This window comes from Eurypyga helias, unplaced genomic scaffold (genome assembly GCF_000690775.1).
Source record: "Eurypyga helias isolate BGI_N326 unplaced genomic scaffold, ASM69077v1 scaffold29885, whole genome shotgun sequence".
NCBI classification, from domain to species: domain Eukaryota; kingdom Metazoa; phylum Chordata; class Aves; order Eurypygiformes; family Eurypygidae; genus Eurypyga; species Eurypyga helias.
Window position 1 is genome coordinate 2,376 of NW_010253905.1, and position 19,535 is coordinate 21,910.

Consider the following 19,535-nt stretch of genomic DNA (forward strand, 5'->3'; position numbering starts at 1 on the left):
GATATTTTTAATAAGAAGTATGACTTGACATTCTATGATTTGAATGGTCTTTAATACAGTCATTGCAAAATGACTAATGCAAGTAAATACCAGAATTACTTTCTATTCCTAACATTTCAAGGCAAAAAGTTGTCTATTTTTGTAAATTATGTTGTTGCAAATTGTCGTTTGCTTTAGGAGATATCAGTGCATGAGAGTAAGTATGTGAGGAACACATTTTCATATCCTATCATGGCTTTTAATCATAAATAGCTGGTTATTATCGATTGGTATATTTAAGTGTCTAGCATTCCAGTGTGTAGTCCTTGTAAAGAACAAGGCAATGCCTGTAACAATGCCTATACTTGAAAAATATTTATCTTGCCCTTGTACTTGGAGGCAGGCAGTTACAGGCTCTCTTAGAATTATTCTGTCCAGCTGTATTGAATAGCATCTACTCTAGCCAGAGATTTTGAGGACATTTACTGGATATTTGTATACCCATTCTGAAAGATTTTATTAAGCTAATGGCATTAGGCTTCCATGTTTAGTAGAGGGAGAAATTTAATTAGTACTGGGTGGTATTTTTACCACTGTGCATCTATAAATTTTAATTTTTTATAAAACCCTTTCTCCTAGGTATTATGGAAGAAGGAAGCAGTGTTGCAGTATTGATGCCAAATATTGGGGAACAGGAGGCTGTGCTGATTTCTGAAACGGTCATTGGCCCAGCACTGCAGAACAGCGAAGATCAGAGAAAATGTAAAACTGATCCACTAATCCACGTTATCCAGAAGCTAAGCAAAATAGTTGAAAATGAGAAGTCACAAAGATGCCTTTTAATAGGGAAAAAACGTTCCCATCCTTCTGCTTCTGCACAGTCCTTTGACACAGATGATCTCTGTGAAATCCCGGCTAAAGCAATTGAGCTATCTGTTATTGCTACTAAAAAGACTGAAGAGTTACAAGCAGATTATTTTGTGACTGAATGTCTTCCACAAAGCAAAACAAAGGTGACGTGCTACCAGTGCAGTCTGTGTAAGTTTCTATCGCCTTCTCTCGTAATACTACAGGAACATGTAAAGCAACACGGGCAGAAAAATGAAGTGATACTAATGTGCTCAGAATGTCATTTTGCTTCCAAAAGCCAAGAAGAACTTGAATCCCACTTCCAAAATTACCATGAGAATCACGGTAAAAACAGCATCCAGACGAAAGTGCAGCAATGCGTAAGTGTCGCAAGTTCATTTTTGCAGGGGCCAGTGGAAGGAAGTGTTAAATCGGGGACTGATCAGACAGGAAATCTGGAATGTAAAGATACAACTCAGTCTACTCATATGCCTGAAATGGGTAGGAGAAAGTGGTATACTTACGAGCAGTATGGCATGTACCGGTGTTTGATCTGTAGGTACACCTGTGGTCAGCAAAGAATGTTGAAAACACACGCTTGGAAACACGCGGGTGAGGTTGAGTGCTCCTATCCTATCTTTGAGGAAGAAAACGAAACCACCAACTTGTCAGAGACGGTTGTAACTCACACCCCTCATAGCGTGGACGCTGTTGTTCTTTCTTTGGAGAACAGTGAACTTGATATTCGTAGTGAACCTTCTCTTCAACTTCAGATTTGCAGTTCTGAGCAACTGTCGTGCAAATCGCCAGTAAGAACAAATGTGAAAGAGGAAGAGATGTTAAATCAGCCTGTAGTGCATTCTCCCGCTACAGAGGTTTTAGAGGAGACTGCCTCAGATACAGAACAAGATAGTACGATAACTGATAGCCTACTTTCATCAGCACAGAAAATCATCCATTGTAGTCCAAATAAAAAGGGTCACGTTAATGTAATAGTAGAGCGTTTGCCAGGTGCTGAAGAAAGTGTCTTACAAGAGCCTTTCTTAATGAACACTGACATTGAAACAGAAAAAAAATTAATCTCAGAGGAGTCCCATGTTACCTGTGAAGAACCTGATGAAGTTTATCGCTCAGATGAAATTCAAGAAGTAATCATAGGATGGAATAATGCTGAGAAGAAAGAGAATGAATTAAGCTCGAATAAAAACGGAACAGCTGATGAAAATGTGCCTCCTGCACGAAGAAGGACAAATTCAGAGTCTTTACGACTACACTCATTAGCTGCAGAAGCTCTTGTTACAATGCCTATCAGAGCTGCAGAGCTAACAAGGTCTGGCTTCAGGACTCTGACTGGAGAAGATGTCATGGATGCAGGTGCAAGGCAGGGAGAAGCTGATGGCCCATGCATGGCTCATTCTGAAGGGGTATCCTCACTTAAGAATCCCTCAGAGGAGTTTAGTGGCTTAAACCAAAGTGAATGTGCAATAGTTGAGATACAGAAGGAAAGGCCAGAGTTAGCAGAAGCACCAATCAAAATGGGCATCAGTATGTCACTACTCACCGTCATTGAGAAACTGAAGGAGAGGACAGATCAGAATGCTTCTGATGATGACATTTTGAAAGAGTTACAAGACAACGCACAATGCCAAAATGCAAATGATGCAAATATTCCTGGAAGTAACCTAGTAGAATATATACCTAATGTAGATCGACCCTACCGCTGTCGCCTCTGCCATTACAGCAGCGGTAATAAGGGCTACATAAAACAGCACTTGAGAGTCCATCGTCAGAGGCAGCCGTACCAGTGCCCTATCTGTGAACACATTGCTGACAACAGTAAGGATTTAGAGAGCCACATGATCAACCACTGCAAAACAAGAATGTATCAGTGCAAGCAGTGTGAAGAATCCTTTCATTATAAGGTAAAATTCTTTCCTGTTCCTGTCTATAGTTGCTAAATAACCTGTTTGGCTATTTTTTTAATAACTGGTGATCCCTCTTTCTAACTTAATCCAGTCTGACATCCTGCCTTCATTGTCATTACAATTGGGAATTGTTGCCAGCAGAGCTTTCTGAATATACAATTCAGCTATAATTATTCTGCTTTACCCACTGAAATAAACTTGCTTCCTCACCTAACTTATTTTCCCAAGAGCCATCTTATGGATGTACTAATACCATGTTATTTTCTGACCACGTGTAGCAGCTATATGAAGAATTGAAAGCATCAGAGGACTTAATAGTTGGTACTTCAAAAGAAAGTCCTGGTCCTAGTTTGAAAAAAATGTGCAGGTAGAGTAGCAAAGGGCTCTCTTTCCCCTCTCTTCCCTGAGCAAGTAGAAGCAGGAATAACATATTCGTTAAGTCACTAGGTAATAGGAAAATTAAGTCAATTTTTATACAAGTTATCCTCTAACCTCTAATCTAATACTGATTTTGGAGAAAAATAATTTTGGAGGAAGAACCATTTGCCACTTGTTTACAGGAACGGGGGAAGAAGGAAATTTATTTTCCAAATAAACACAAATCATATCATCTACGCAGTCATTCAATCCTTTGTGTTATTAATTAATGTTATTTGCTTTGTTTTGTTTCTAGTAGAATTACCTGAGGTTATATACAATTAACATCTGTGTATATGTTAACATCCCTTCTACAACAGTGGTCATTAAAACTTGAGTAACAGCGTCACAAATTATTGCAGTATTTGAAGTGACCAGTGTGTGATTTGTAGTGTTTATTTAAACATGGGAAATTGTTTTCCAGAGCCAACTGCGGAATCACGAAAGAGAACAACACAGTCTTCCAGATATCTTCTCAGCAGCTACATCTAACAAACTCATAGTTTCCAATGAAGTAGATGAAAGAGAAGGTACTGTTTATGTTTACACCTGGAATTACAAAAAGTCACTCATACCATGACTTCTGTTTGCTCTGCTTGTATAAAACTGGGTTTAGGATCTTGTTCATGCTGAAATGTTTTCATGCCTATTCATAACCTTAAACGTATGTTCCTTCAGTGTGCAAAACTTGCCATAGTCAGTTCGGAAATACCTTACTGACCTTTATTAGATAAGACATTTTTAGTCCCTGTAATTGGACCTTGTATTTCTTCTTATGAAAAACAACTGGTATGGAGCATTACTCTGAATTTTTAAGAAAAAAAGATCTTCTTTCCCTTTCCTTAGCAGCTACAGTATTTCCCAAATCACCTACAGTAAACAAAAGAGAGCCTGTTTTTTAACTCACTGTGGTAATGTGGTTTGCTGACAGCATATACATACATTACTGTCCCTTCTGTGTTTAGAAATTTCTGTTTAATTATGGTAATATCCAAACTGAGTCATTTGTTTCAGCCCTGGAGATCTAAAGCATTCTAAAAATTCAACCTATATCTGTAATAGTTGCCGGGGTAACAGTAGGTATGCATTTTCTAAATGCATGTTTAACTGTGTATCTGCTTATAATTTAATAGTGTTGCTTTAAAAACAACAACAAAAACCAAACCCTTAATGTGCTAAGGTAGTGAAATAGGGGGACAGATAGCCAAAGTTTGAAGTTTAGGAGCAAACGTGGTCTTAAAACCCTTTGAGTATCCTGGAGGCCTGATATTTATTATTGCAATTTGAATGCATCCTCTTCTCTGGAGAGTTAAAGTTATTGAAAATACAGCATTTTCATTCTGAAGGCAACATGGTAATTATTAGTATTTTGTAATTTTAGAGCACTGTGGAAAAATACTAGTAATTATATCACCTCTGAACAACCGTGGGCTGTAGTATTTCCATTTTGTACACATAGCTGTCCTAATTATGGTCTCTTGTTTGTAGACAGCAAAATGTGCGCGATGATAGTGCTTAGACGGCAGTTGAAATTTCTGGGTTCTACTCTTCCCTCTACAGCCGACCAGTGGGTGCTAAAGTAATCATTGAAATTGATGCAGCTACTTGTGAACAAAGGTACTAACCAGCAGGAGCCAGGCTGGGCGGCTTGACCCAGGAATGATCTGTGCAAAGCACCACGGTACACGTCAGAACAGAATGAGATCCATAACTCTTGACTTCTATTAACTCATGCTGCCTCTTTTTCTGGCTTTCACTATACAAATTAGAAGCTTAAAAGTTAATTACCTTATCAGCCTCAAGTGAAATGACCCTTCCCTACTCCTTTTTGCACTCATCAGTGCAGAAGGCATTTGAATTCAGGGAATTGATCTGTAGTGCTTATTGCTTCCCCAGGACCTAAGCCTGAGAGAGCCATCTGAAGTCAGGGGGAGACAGGAAGGCGGCCGGGGGGGTCTGCTGGTAGTGGGAACATTCCCCATGAAGTAGTGGGCTGCTTCTTCAGAAGAAACAGCATAGGTGTTTTAATGGAAGTGATAGGCAATAAAACACTGCTAGTTAAGCTGGTTACAGATAACTGTGAGCACAGCTCACACTGTTACTTCTGACAAGGTTTTGTTTGGTTTAAACCGGTATTTTTTTAAGATGTCATGGTACAGGCCTAACTGCCTTGCAATACCCAAAACGTCAGATTTTGGGGAATACTGTACCTTTTGAGCTAAAGTCCTGTTAAGGTGACTGAAAATCAAGATGCCTGTCTGGTTTTGAAAACAGTATGCCTTTATAACGTGGTTTTAGAGTTTACATCCTGATCTTATAACTTAGCTTCCATGAAAGAGGAGGCCCTGTTCAACAAAACTGCCTGCTTTCAATTTAATTACTTCTGAGGGTTTTTTTTTTTTAATATTTTTTGCTTGTTATTATCTTATAAAAGTGTTACAGCCGGGTGCTTTAATTGATTGTTTACCCCACATGAAATTTAGTAATGTGGCTTGAATGAAAACAGTTCTCCTTTTAAACTTTTATTAACTCATACTGTGGAATGCTTAAATTATTTCAGAACCAATTTATAATCAAATTGCAACACCACTGCAGTACAGCAATCTCTTGTCAAACAGATGTCATCCCTATAAAGCGACACAAAACAAAGAAGTTTATGGCATAGCATCTGTTTATGTGAAAGATGCCTGAGCTGGAACAGTTTCATTTCTTGTTTATGAAATAGTTAGTCCTAAAAGTCTCTTTATTCATCATGGTTGTACAATAAATTAAGAGGGAGCATTATGACACTGGATATGATCAGATTGTAAATGTCTAATAATGAAGGAATAGGGTAATAAGCAGCATTACAGGAGCACCTGTTACTGCTGCTAGAACAAAGATCTGTCATTTCCATGTTCACTTTTAGGAGACCTGATACCCTCCATCCGGAAAGCAAAAAAGGCCCCAAACCCACTAGTAATAAGCCAGTGGAGGGGGTGGAGGACACGACTGCTGTTTTGCAGCAGCGAGAGATTAGATGATGTATTATTATTTACGTGCGTTTTGTTGAAAGAATAAATACAGTGATTGGTATAAATAATTGTTCCTGAGTGTGTGCTACTGGGTGGTTAGCCACTTACTGCCATGCCATAGATAATATGTTTGCATAACGCTTTAAAAATCTCATTAGACACTGTTTTAAGCTGCCTGCCCAATAAAATACCAAATTCGTAACAGAAAATACATTTGGAAGCACTTTATTCTCAAACTCCCAAATTTAAGATGGAAAACGCGTTCAAGTAGAGCGTGCAATAGCTTAACCTTCACACAACCCCTGCTCTGCCATAGATCTGCAGCCCGGTAAGTGTCGTGGTGTTCACTGCAGGTCTTCTACGTAAGTGTGCCTGCACAGAAGAGTAACTGTCGAAATATAGATTCTGAAGTCTCCAAGTATATAATTAAGATTGTTTTGAGAATAGACATTAAAGAAAAAAACTAATAAATGTTACTGTATGAGCATATTTTAGGAAAAATTCTGATATATTTTGCTTTAAGGTTGATTTGCAAAGAGTATATATTATATATTACTTCCGTATTATTTTTTATAAGAATGCTGAGCACTGTGCCATATTTTAAAGTCAAAATATAAACTATCTTTTTCGTTATCTTGGTACACACAGAATTATTCACAATTTTTTTCAGTGTGTCTTTGTATTCAGATTTTTTGTATTTTATATGACATTCTGTAACCCCCTGGGGTTATCAGACCTACCTTATTCCTTCGCACCTTGAACCAAAAGTGCTGAAATTTGAAGTGGAAGTTTAATTAGTGGTAATTTTTCCTTACTGTTTAAGTTAGCTGTGTGACTGTATCTCTCAGAATAATTTATCTAAAACTTTTTTTACGTAATTCAGTGCTCAGCTGTGGAAAAAAATTCAGAATGAAAAGTTGAACTGCCAGTTTGGATGACTCATTCTACTGGTTTATTTTTAATTGTTGCTTTGATTATGCAAAGATACAGCCTGGCTTATTGGAGTCCAGCATCATCAAGATGAAACTCTAGGACAAAGTTACCTTTACAAAATCTGTTCAGTACTTTGGACTCAGGAGACAGAACTTCTGTTTTCCAGATAAACTCGACGGTTCCCTGAGTTCAATCTGCTTGTCTCATTCCTCCCTTCTTTAGCGAAAAAAGAATGGGAATTCAGGAGGCAGTAAAGGAGGGGGTTCAGTCAGCTTCTCTTATTCCAAACTGTGAAGAAGCTCACTATTTGGACGTAAGCAGTGCCAGACGGACCCTCCCCTCCGTGTGACACGGACTTTCAGTTCTTTCTCCCCAACAGGCCTTTGACAGAATTCCTCGGAGTTCAGAACAGGGGGATCCCATGTGGGAAACCATAGTATATGTTGTTCAGGGCGGGGAGTTAGTTTTGGTTTGGGGAGGAGCTGGGAGGTCTCACCTGCTGCTGTTATCAGAGTTTTTAAGGCAATATCTACTAAAAACATCCAGCTAATATGCTCTGTTGCACCTAGGATCTTCAGGTGTATCCTACCTACTAGTAGTAAGCCCCTTCACAACTCAAACTAATCGTTTATGCTGGGGATGTGCCTCATGAGCATGAAGAGTTTCTAAAGTCTGTTCTTGCAAGATTTGAGCTTCACTTTGTCTCCCACACATTATTTATTAAACTGTATACCTGTTTTGGTTTGGGGATGCACTTCGGTAATGACCTTTACCCACCAGAGAAGTTCTCTGAGCATCTCTGTTGGTTTCTTCAAAGCCCATGTATGTAGAAGAGTGATGGCTTGACTGTTCAGCCAGCTAGTAAGCATTTGGTGGAGAGGGAAAATGAACTTGAGCACCTCGCTTGCACTTGGGGGGAGGGGAAAGTAGAATTACTTAGGGTAGCGCAGAGGTTAGATACAGAAAGGAAACCCTTTGATTTTAGTTTGCTGTTTCTTTTGGCAGTAGTGCTGATTTACACAGCCCCAACCTTGGTGTTCCTGCTGCTCCCTCATTTGGGGAGCGCATGACGGCTGCATGATAGGTGGGACTGGGAAAATGGCCCGCATAAAATATACCGTCCCTCTTCCCAAATGTTAATATTTTAACCCAAAGCAGTTCCATTATTCAGTGAGGGAGCAGGAATAGGGCTGTTAAAGTCTACACACTTACATCTCTCAAATACTCAAACTGCACACTTGCGGGCACGCGTTTTCCTGTGTTAAATTAATCAGTCGCCTTTGTCTCTGCAACCATTAATTTTTCAAGAGTCTCTTTCATTCTGGAAAGGAAAAATGATTTTTGTTACAATTGCTTTTTAGTAATTTGGAGAAGTTCCAAATTATTTCTTAACACATCTGGTCAGTATTTTTTTATCATCCCAGATACTTCTGAAAGTGAGTGTATGTCCGTGCCCATGGCAGGGGGGTTGGAACTGGATGATCTTTAAGGTCCCTTCCAACCCAAACCCTTCTGTGATTCTATGTGGAGGATAAAGAGGATTTAGGTGCTTCGGGAGGCCTTTTGCTTTGGTTTTCCATGTTTGCCAGTTTGAAATTTGTCCTTTTTCAATGCCCACCTTTTCCTTTCATTTGATCTGTTCTGCAAAGCAGTGAAACTGCTGGGTTCAGTAGCTCCCACGTTTTATCACCTTTTTCACTAACACAGGATTTTAACCCAAGTGCAGGAGGAAGGGAAATGTCTGCGTAGAGAGAAAGTGTGTATTTTCCTAAAATGTTAATAATTTCAGTAAATAGTAGGGTGAATGCAGAACATGATTAAATAAACTATACCTTTATTATCTCTATGTCCGCTACCTGTTTGCTCCAGGTACTTTTAAAGTAATAAATACTTATGCATATTTAAAAGTATGACTTGAATTATGGAACGTGAATTAACATTTTCAGTTGTGATGAAATTATCATCAGAGAACTCCTTACAGTGTGGAATGTAACTCTCTAACGGCTTTTGCTTTACACAGGAAGTAAGTCTTCCGTTCCGAAGCTGTATAGGTGTGATGTGTGTGACTACACAAGCACAACGTACGTTGGTGTGCGAAATCACAGACGGATTCATAACTCCGACAAGCCATATAGGTGAGTGTCCCGATTACTGCTGGCTAATGCCACGTGTCTGGTTTACTACTTTTAACGAAACAGGTTGCTTAATTGCTCCTGCACTTTCAAAGGTATTTTAAAATAATTTCAATTACACAATTTTACTGCAAATTTGAAGGAGCCATACTTGCTGGTTGACTGAAACGATGTAATTAAGATTTCCTAACTTTTCCAGGATGCATCTTTTGCTACAGCAGTTTACTGCTTGTTTTCAGTTTGAAGCATTCAGATGTGGAAAGGGAAGTATTTACATCATAATACTGGCCAATAGTAATAACATATTTCCTGAACTGCTTGCACACATTAGTTCATTTTGGATTTGCTTTATTGCAAAGTGTTCTCCATTGTCAGATTGCGATTTCTCACACTGGCTTCTGCAGTGTGTGGTAAAATTCTGCCCTTAGTCTTGACTCCAATCCCCTCATCTTTTTCACAGGTTTCAAACAATGTTAACACTCACTTAGTTAGGATCAGATCGTATAAGTGTTCTACAAGGGTGTTAAATGGATTTATATAGAAACTTTGATATCAAAACCCACGTGTAATGCTGGGGATCAGGTCCCCAGCAGAAAAATAAATCATTTTTCTATTGGTTGCTGCATAAATTTCTGTAAATTCAATCTATGCTCATTCAGTGTGGATCTCTGTCCCTCTCTAGTGGCTAGAAAATAGATCTAATAGAATTTTTGAGCTAATATACTTCTATCTTTTTAATACAAATTCTGGACACTCAACACCTTGAAATGCTGAGCTCAACCAGGGGCTTTCTCTCTTGGATAAACAAACCCAGAAGACATGTTATACTTTGATTTGTGCATGATAATGATATCCCATAACACTAGCAAAAATTTGCAAGATGTGTGCTCAAAGAGCAAATGTGGAATACAAATTTTTTTTTTTTTTCTCCTCAGAATCTTCCCTATTGCTGATATGTTTTATTTGGTGGGGTTGGAACAGCAGATGCTACTGTAGAGTGTATTGTATATGTTAGTTTTCTGAATAGCTGTTAGCCAGCCTCTTTGATTTAGGAACCCTTAAAAATTTTCCACTGGTGATGGAAACTGCTGCATACTAAATTTAAGCCTACTGATCTAGCTTGCTTTTCTTATTATTTTTTCATAAACCCCTTAGACAAATCTGCAGACCTGGTAGGATACTTAAGCCACAGCCTAAAAGCCATGAAGATCCAGTATTTATGGTATTTCTCATTCTGAAACATGTATTCCTCAAGCCTTTCATAGTATCAGATAGCAACCTACTATATTGCTGCCGTTTTTATAGCTGTAAGCATTTTATTATTTGTTTGACAAAAATTGCTGGAAATTAAACTGTATAGCCTCCAATGATGCATCTTGTAGATTTGATACCTTCTGGATTTTAATACTGCACAATTAAGTCCTTTCAAAAAAAAGTGAGTGAAGTTATGTATCCTGCAGTCTTAAAATGATTCACACTATAGTCCAGAGTTAATAAATACTGGACATTTCACCATTATAAACAAAAAATAAACAACTGAATTTCTAATAAATACACGGAGTTTTAGCTGAACTTGGTGGTGTCTGTTTCAGTATGTTACATACAGGAAGCTTGTGCAGTAGTATATTGATATTTATGAATAGCATAGTATTTTGTGTAATACTTTGGGATCTAAATCCACGGAGCTAAATCGAGACTGTTTAATGTATTGTTTTTATACAAAGATATTGTGACAGAAATAAAAATTTAGACAGCGTGATGTGACACACTTAAGGCACTTGAATCTCAATGTGTTGATCGTGTCCCTGACTTCTGTTTCAGATACAATGCTCTAAAACTTAGACGTTTTATTACTAAGCAGATAGTTTGGCTTTTAAAATGTCACGAGAAACATGGCTGTTGTATTAAGTAGAACACGTATTCTTGTGGAACCAGACTCACTTCTGAATACACTACGTCTCCTATAGCCCTTATGGTCATATTGTGCCTTTCCATAACACAGCCAAGCAGTTTGCATCAGGGCTGCAGCCATCCAAGTGCATCCACATCTCCCTTACTCTTCCTGATGCTAACCAACGTCAGTAGAGGCGCAGAAGGTAGATGTCAGGAAGGAACGTAGTCCATATGTCTAGTGATTCTTGCGCAAAGGTGGAGGCTTTTTTTGGGCTGCAAAGGATTCTTGTGGTCCAAAAATTGGAAGTTCATGTCTTCGCTTGGACGTCTGTAAATATTGCTAGTCTTTAACTGTAGTCTTTCCAGATACATTTGCTTTCTCATAGGCTTTTATTTCTGGAACAGCATTGGCAGTTAATTGTCAGATTAGTTCACTTGTTATTGTCTCTTTAGATGTCGAGTGTGTGACTTCGCCACCACAAATATGAATAGCTTGAAATGCCATATGAGGCGTCACCCCCAGGAGCATCAGGCAGTGCAGCTAATGGAACAGTACAAGTATGTAACAGTTCTAATTTGGCAAAAAGCTGTGATAGTGGTGATTTTGTTATGCTAAGATACAAAGCAGAGTTCAGTTTCCATTCTTTTCCCTCCTAGATTAATTCTTTGTTCTAGTGATTATTTTTTTAATTTCTTTTTTTTTTGAGAGAGAAAGAGATTTGATGTGGCATTCCCGGGTGATGCTTATGCGAGGTAATTAAACATGTCCATGACCTCCCTCCAGTACAGTATTCAGTTTTTTTCTTTCCAAAATGAGGTGGTTGCATATAAACTGCCTATTGCAAGTAGTTTCTGGACCGTGTTAATTTCCAAAGCATGCCTGGAATTGTTTGGGAGAACGCCTGTGCCAAAACCATGCCAGGGGTACTTTTTAACTTTTAATGTTGTAGATGGTTAAATTCCATTACCCTGAGATGCTCTCTGGCTTTGTTTAATATCCTAGTCTAGGCACAGCCTTTGCATCTGCATGTTGGTTAGAATCCAGGTTGGCATCACACTGCCCTAGTTAAGAATTAGTATGAAGTCGTTACTTTTAAGTGATGAGTGTCCCTTATAGTCTGTACATAGGTAGTTGTGTGATAGATAGATAAGAAAGTTGGCACAAATACCTGCAATTCTTTGCTACTGATTTGCAACAAAAAAAACCCAAAAGCTAGGAAAGGAAAGAATCAGGAACATTCTGAACATTTCTTACTGAAAGATTTGAAAGTTAATAGGAAGAATCCAAATAAAGCACATTCAAATAAGGAGTTGTTCTCAAGAAAATCTGCTTCTACAACATCAGAGTCCTTCCACTGCATTTTTTCCCCAATATGTTCCTAGTAGCATTAAGTTCTGTTTGCTCTGCTGTAATACCTCAGTGCAGCATTGCTGAGTGCTCTCAGTATTACCGAAGATTTCTGAAAACCTCTACACTTAGGTCCCTGAGTCCCCAGTGAAATAGTCTATCAAAAGCTGCAAGATAACTGTTTCCTCAGTAGATCAATATAGGACACACTTGAACAGTAAAGTTTAATAATTCAGCATAGGTCAACCAGTAGGGCAGATCATGCTGTGGGATTGAAAGGGTTCTACTGCTAAACTCAGTGGTAAATAATGTTGTTTCTTTGGGAATGCCTTGCATATGCTGTAACTACACATTAAGTACATGATCATAAAGTTCATTGCATCGGGATAAAAGCCATTGAGTTTCCGTGTCTTTGATTTGAACTGTATGCTAAAGCAGTCAACAGCATTTGGCTCATGCTATTGTTCTCAGCAAAGTAAATCTGATTAGTAAATCAATATAATTCAAGAAATGGGACTGTGATTAAAAGGGGATAAAACCAAACATTGAAGTCTGGCTTCACTGACTGTGTTACCAACCCACCGACCAAGCTGTGTTAGTGGCGCAGAAAAATCACATATATAAGAAGACTAGTGGAATACATGTGTAGAGAAAGTGGAATTAAGATTATTTGTTGATCTTCGTGTTTTGCAAAGAAACTTATTTGGGCCTTATTTTATCTATAAGCTAACTATAAGGTCTGCCTGTTACCTTATTTTTAACGATGCCATTATTTTGTAACAGCCTTATTAGATCTGTTAAGATTCTCAACCTGAGAGTGAACTTGCCTATATTTGAAAGCATCCATTTTCTTTATAAGGCTTCAGATTAGAAGGAAAAGAGAAAAATGGGATAGTACATTCTAAATCAAGTAATAGAGGAAGGTGAGCTAGAAGGACATGCCTGTTGTTCCCCAGCAGGACAGAATTATCTTGCTCCATAAGCAAGGTAATGTGCCATGCCTTCACCTAACTTGGGAGATTTTTGCTGTTCTCTACAATCTTCTGCTGGGCAGAAATGGGTTCCTGTATATGATTATTTGCAAAGCATTTAAGGGCTACATCCTACTGTCATTAAGCAAAGTGGTAAAACCTTAGCGAATTGTAGTGTGTATCATGATTTTATGTAGGCCTTCTCATGTTTCCAGGTTGTATTTCTGAAAAAGGTCTTAAAAATTTGCAAAACCTTACTAGTATAGTAGTCATTTTAAGAGTTGTCATAGTGTAATGTATCGGGATCACATTGCTTGAGCAGAAAACATTGAGGAATGAGAGGACTGAGATGCATTCCTAGCTATAACTTATTAGAACCAGGTCACCCTCGATGGATCCTAGTCTCTTCCATGTGATCTGAGAAACTGAAGACAGCCAAAGTAACAGGTAGCTAAGCAAAGTAGCTTCCTGGTCCAAAAGCCAAGGAGCTACCTTGCCTTTACAGTGAGTACTGTTCTGCTCCGGAGTGATGTCATGTGGTATCACTCATCTCCTTCGTGCTGAGATGACTAATCTATCACTGTAGAAAACACTTGTAAAAAACCTTCTCTGTTTTATGTGGATGTATGAAAAAATTCCTGTGGGATTTGATGAGTCTTGGGTTATTTGTGTCCATAAATACACACTGCATCTCTGTGTCAATAGGATTTATTCTTCAAGGTTTTGTTATTTGCTGCATGAGACAGTGTTTTATAGGGAAATAGAAAATCTAGTCTTGTGGTACCCGAGCTGATGGAAAACTCTATGGACAAAATTGTCACCTGTCTGAATCCTGATCTGTGAATGTAATCAAAATCTGACTGGACACTGTCCTCGGCAATCTGCTGTAGCTGATCCTGCTTGAGCAGGGGAATTGGGCCAGGAGATCTCCAGAGGTCCCTTTCGACTGCAACAATTCTGCGATCCTTAAATAAACTAACATATACTACACCAGGAAAGGCTTTACTAGTTCAGTTAAAATTATCCGTGCTAATTACACAGCTCCTACTTGGTTCAGAACAAAGGCAGAGAGCTCACTACCTGCCTGTCAGACACCACACCGATGTACTCCATGTTTCTGCAGTCATCCCAACTATTGCGTTTTTGCAGTATGTAGACAGTTTTAATAGGCCAAACAGCTATGATTTTAATTCAGTTCTTTAAGAACGCAAACGTAAAAAGTCTCAGACCCTAAAAATAGTCTTACCTTTCAGGATGAAACTTCGCAAACTACCTTGGACTAGTTGTGAAACCAAAAAGGGGGACTGAGAAGAGGATTGACATGTACCTCTCCTCTTGAAAGAACTAATCCATTACTAAAGTAACCAAAATTAACTTCTAAATGTTTCTCTTTTTCCTTCTCCACTTTTTTCCCCCCTAGGTGTTCTCTCTGTGGATATGTATGTAGCCATCCTCCATCCCTGAAGTCCCACATGTGGAAACATGCAAGTGACCAAAATTATAACTATGAACAAGTGAACAAGGCTATTAATGATGCAATTTCACAAAGCAGCAGGTATGTCTGATTTTACTTTCAAGCCCTATCATCTAGAATGTTCAAAGGACCCAACTCTGATCCAAAATAAAGTTCCTGTCAAAAATCAACAATTTTATGTTTTGATATTTGTTTCATTTTTTTATTATTATTTCAGATTTCAAGGACAGCTTCCTGACAATACCTTATTAGAAGGCACAGATGAAAGCACAGTGCCTATACTAGGAAGTTCAGACAACTTGGTGTCTTTTACAGAGTCTATTAACCAGACTACGAATGAAATTTCAGGTTCTGATGAAAATGAAAAGCCTAACGTGATGAATACCTCATGCAGTTTAGAAAAGAACTCCGCTCTACCCCATCTTGGCACAGAATATTGTGTTCTTCTCTTCTGCTGCTGCATTTGTGGTTTTGAGTCTACCAACAAAGAAAATCTGCTGGATCACATGAAAGAACATGAGGGTGAAATCATAAACATCATTCTCAATAAGGACCACAGCACAACTCAGAGCACAAACTAGGTGAAGCAGGAAGTTAAAGAGAGAGTTTCCTAGAGTGAATATTTTCTTTCTTTGCTAATTTTTGCCTGAGAAACTTGCTAAAGAGAAGAATTGCAAGCAAAACTTCATTTCCCATGCTGAGTCCTTGTTTCAGTAGGAGTACAATATTTTAACCAGGGACCGATGAATCATTAGAGGAGTGGGGAATAGAATGATCCATTTTAACCTATTATTTCTCGATATGGTGCCAAGAATGTAGGATTGTTGGGGTTTTTTTTCTTTTCTTGTCAGGTACTAGTCAGTAATAATGCGTTAGTACAGTACATTAAAGCCCAAACGCATGAAAGCTTTGTATGCATTGAAAAGCTTTTCTCTTCCTCCCTCTTTTTTGTTTTCCAAGTATTTCAGCAAAGAACTCCCCCCCCCCCCCCCCAAAAAAAAAAAAAAAACCAACACACCTCGCAACAGAGCAGCTAAAAATTTTACCACGTGATCTCATAAAGCCCACTGCTGGATTCTGGAAGGTGGGGAGAGGAGAGGTGGGTGAGGGCATGTGTATGCTTTCTTACATGCATAGCCATTTCATTTTTCCCAGTCTATTTTTAAGGCCTTATAAACTCCAAGTCATCCTTCAACAAAGACTGTTACCCTTCTTGATCAATTTAGAGCAACAGGAGCTGAGGAGCTTAGGAGCATTTGCTAATAACTATTTGATTGGAACCTAACTGAAAAACTGTTAACTTTTGAATTGATAGTGTGTGAAAGATCCTTTAGAATAATGACCTGCTGTTTCTTAATGGTTTTCTTGACACATTCAGCAGAACTATTTAAAAAAAAAGCTTATCATAGGTCACAATTTGTGGTATGTATGCACAGTGGTTTTTAATGAGAACAAGATATTAAGAATTAATTGCCACAAGGAGATGTAGATCAAACCCACATAGATTCCTAAAGATGTAGGTGAGCACAGAGTGGGATTTGGAGAAATGCCTACATGCTTTGGAGTTCTTTGAAATCCCATTGACTGTCTAAATTTCCCATTTGTCTGGCAGAGCTGTAACTGTAGAAATAATTCATTGAAAGATAATCTTCCTGCAGAAAGTCATATTAAAAAAAAAACAAGGCAAACAATACTTTAGGCAAAAGCTGTATCCAGTCACTTGCAGAATAAATTTTACTAGTGCATGAAATATGGATTCATAAAGGGAATTAGGGATTACTTTGTTTTCTAAGAAACACATAGAAATCTCTCCCTTTTAAAGCCTTTAACTTCTAAAATTACAGCGTGGGGGGTTTTTTAGTGTTGGTTTTCTTACAGTTACAGCAGTTTGCAGTAGAAGTTCATCTGTGTATCAGTTTGGAATATTATTTTACTGGCTACCTGGAAACTTTGTTGAGGTTATTTAGAAAGTTGTCTACTTCAGTTGTTTGAAATACATGTTTCAGTCGAGTGAAGTAGTAGCACTTCCAAAGAAGCCCTTTAGCAGCCAGATTTAAACTTTCTACTTTGGGCATGTATTTCTGCTTTCAGTGAATGGCAGTTGCACAGAGGCATGCCTGATTACTGGCATGGGGATGCAGTTATCCTGATTTTTAGTAGCTCATTACTTAAAAAATTACTTATGCTTAGAAAACCAGTATTTTATCATTACTTATATATTTCTGCTAGCAGAAGTAAGCTACAGCTGTAAATGTAAGAAGGTGGCATATGTAGAGTTGAGTCTATGGTGCTATTGCTGACTAGAAATAGCAAGTAGGAAAAGAAAACAAGTCTTGTTACAGCTTTATGAAGCAGCACAAAGTCTAAAGGCCAGGGTAAAGGCATAAAGATTCCAAGTACATTTGATTTTTGTTTCCAGGTGACTTCTTCCATTTCACTTGTTCTTTTGGGTTAAATATCAATTATTTTGTTTATAAATTAGATAGCAGAAAGTATGCATTTTACTTTAAAAATTGGTCAGGCTATAATGTCAAAGCATTTTTGTGTCAGATAATTTAAATATGTATGTGGAGTAAGTATACCTTATTTTCAGTTAGAAGTTATTTTTCCTATTCAGAGAGATGGATTTTACATTTGAAAAACATTATTTATTTACATGATCTCAAATTCAATTGGAGATAGTAAACTATTAATGGGATATTCATACTGTCTTATCGACACCAATATTTTACCTTCATCGTAGAGTTCATGTGAAAATAGTGCATTATCTGGAATATATCTCAACTCTCATTCAGAGATCCCATTTGCTGAAAAAATTAAAGGTACAATGAAGTGCATAGTATTGCCAAACTGCCTGTCAGTAGTCGCAGAAACAATGTTTTGCCACATAGTTATTGTTGCATAAAGGGATAATTATTTGAAAGTTGCTCAGCTAGTGAAAGATGAAGAGGTAGAAAACTTGCATTCATAAGCTAAGGAGGTGGCAATGAACCAAAACTTAAAAGCTTGAATCAAATTCAACAGTTTGAGTGTATGTGCAAGCCACACTGCAGCGTTACGTATAATGCCCAGGATTAGCTGTAGTGGGATTAGTAAGCAGGATGCCTCTGTTCACGGTTGTTCCTTGCCATCTTGTTGCTTTTTTCTTTTTCACCATGTGTTCCTGTACAAAGTGAGCTGCCTCCAAAACCTGTTATCTTTCCTAACAAATGCCAACAAATAATTCCTACCCCTATGCACAGAGATTTGGGGGTTTTAACTGTCTCCTTGCTGCTTGCCATTAGTTACCCACTCACAGTTCCCATGGACTTCATCGGAAGTTCTGCACGTGAAGTAGTTGTTGACTTAGTTTTTCTGAAAGCAAATTATTCCTCAGGTTATCTGCTTTAGAAGGTGTATGGCTGGCTTGGCTGCATGTCATGTAAGGGGTTTTAAGCACATTTCAAGGTCACCAACACTGCAGTCTTCCCCTTTCTTTAAGCTTTTAAAGTATTTTCAGGTCTTCTGTCACAGCCCTTTCAGATGATCAGCTATTCACTTGCTGTTTGGTTAAATTAGATTTTATTCTGTGATAAGAACTGTAACTGCAGCTTTGTTTTAAATGCCTATACTTCTACTAAAGAGAAAACTTCATTCATGCTAGACCTTACTGATAAATAGGTGCATATTTCATCTTTCCAACTTACGCTTGGCCTGGAAAAATGGTGGGATTCAGTGAGAGTTATTGTATTTTCCTCTTTCAGAAGCACTTATTTAATCATTTTTTAAATGTACAGTTGGTGCTCAAAGTAACATTTGTTAAGATATATTTAATAGAAATTTACATTTGCATTTGATATTCATGGACATGGGTACATGTATTTTTTTAAGAAAAGGTATTGTAACACTATGGCACTGCTTTTATAGCCAAAGTATAAAAAATTTAGACAACTGACATGTAAAGACTGCAGTTAATTCTGATACTGTATCTTATTAAATAAATAGGAAGACTTTCATTTGATAAAATTATCCAGCACATGAAGCTGCATGCCTTAAGCTGTCTCTAGGATTGTGTTCCTGATAGACGACTGTTTGGAACTACAAAGCAAAGTCTGTAGTACTACTTCAACTACCTTCTGAAATACTGTACAATGTTAGAATAATTTATTTTGCTTTACAGGAGTTTGTCACGTATTGACTTTAATATTGTATTTTGGTAATAAACTTTTTTTTGTTAAACACTTTAGTCACTTTAATTTCACCTGTATGAAGTATGAATACGGAAAATTCAAACACTGAACCTTTTGCAGTTTTTTTCAGGTAAGTGATTGACTCTTGCTTATCCATCACTAAGCTAAAACTTATCTTACAACCTAATTTTAAATATACAGCATATTTCTTGGCCTTGCTGGATCTTTGCTTCCCATCTTTTTCAGAAAAAGCAAAAAAAGTCTATCTCAGTTGCTGTTACTGGCCAAGGAGAGAAAAGAGAAATTGCCACCAGAGTACCCGTTGCTGGTATTGTTATGGTTTACATTTACATAATCAGACTATTTCCATTTGCTGTTGCAGCCTGAGCCAAGTACATTGAAGTAAAAAAAACTGGAACTACAAACAGGCT

The 19,535-nt window shown here is 37.9% G+C and overlaps 1 protein-coding gene across 1 annotated transcript; it reads left to right on the forward strand.

The window, feature by feature from the left end:
• The first annotated feature begins 623 nt into the window (after nt 1-623).
• ZNF507 (zinc finger protein 507) lies at nt 624-15,516 on the forward strand. The gene is made up of 5 exons (XM_010152827.1): nt 624-2,750; nt 3,595-3,700; nt 9,138-9,252; nt 14,882-15,016; nt 15,153-15,516. The coding sequence occupies exons 1-5, from the start codon at nt 624-626 to the stop codon at nt 15,514-15,516; spliced, it is 2,847 nt and encodes a 948-aa protein (XP_010151129.1).
• Nucleotides 15,517-19,535: the final 4,019 nt, after the last annotated feature.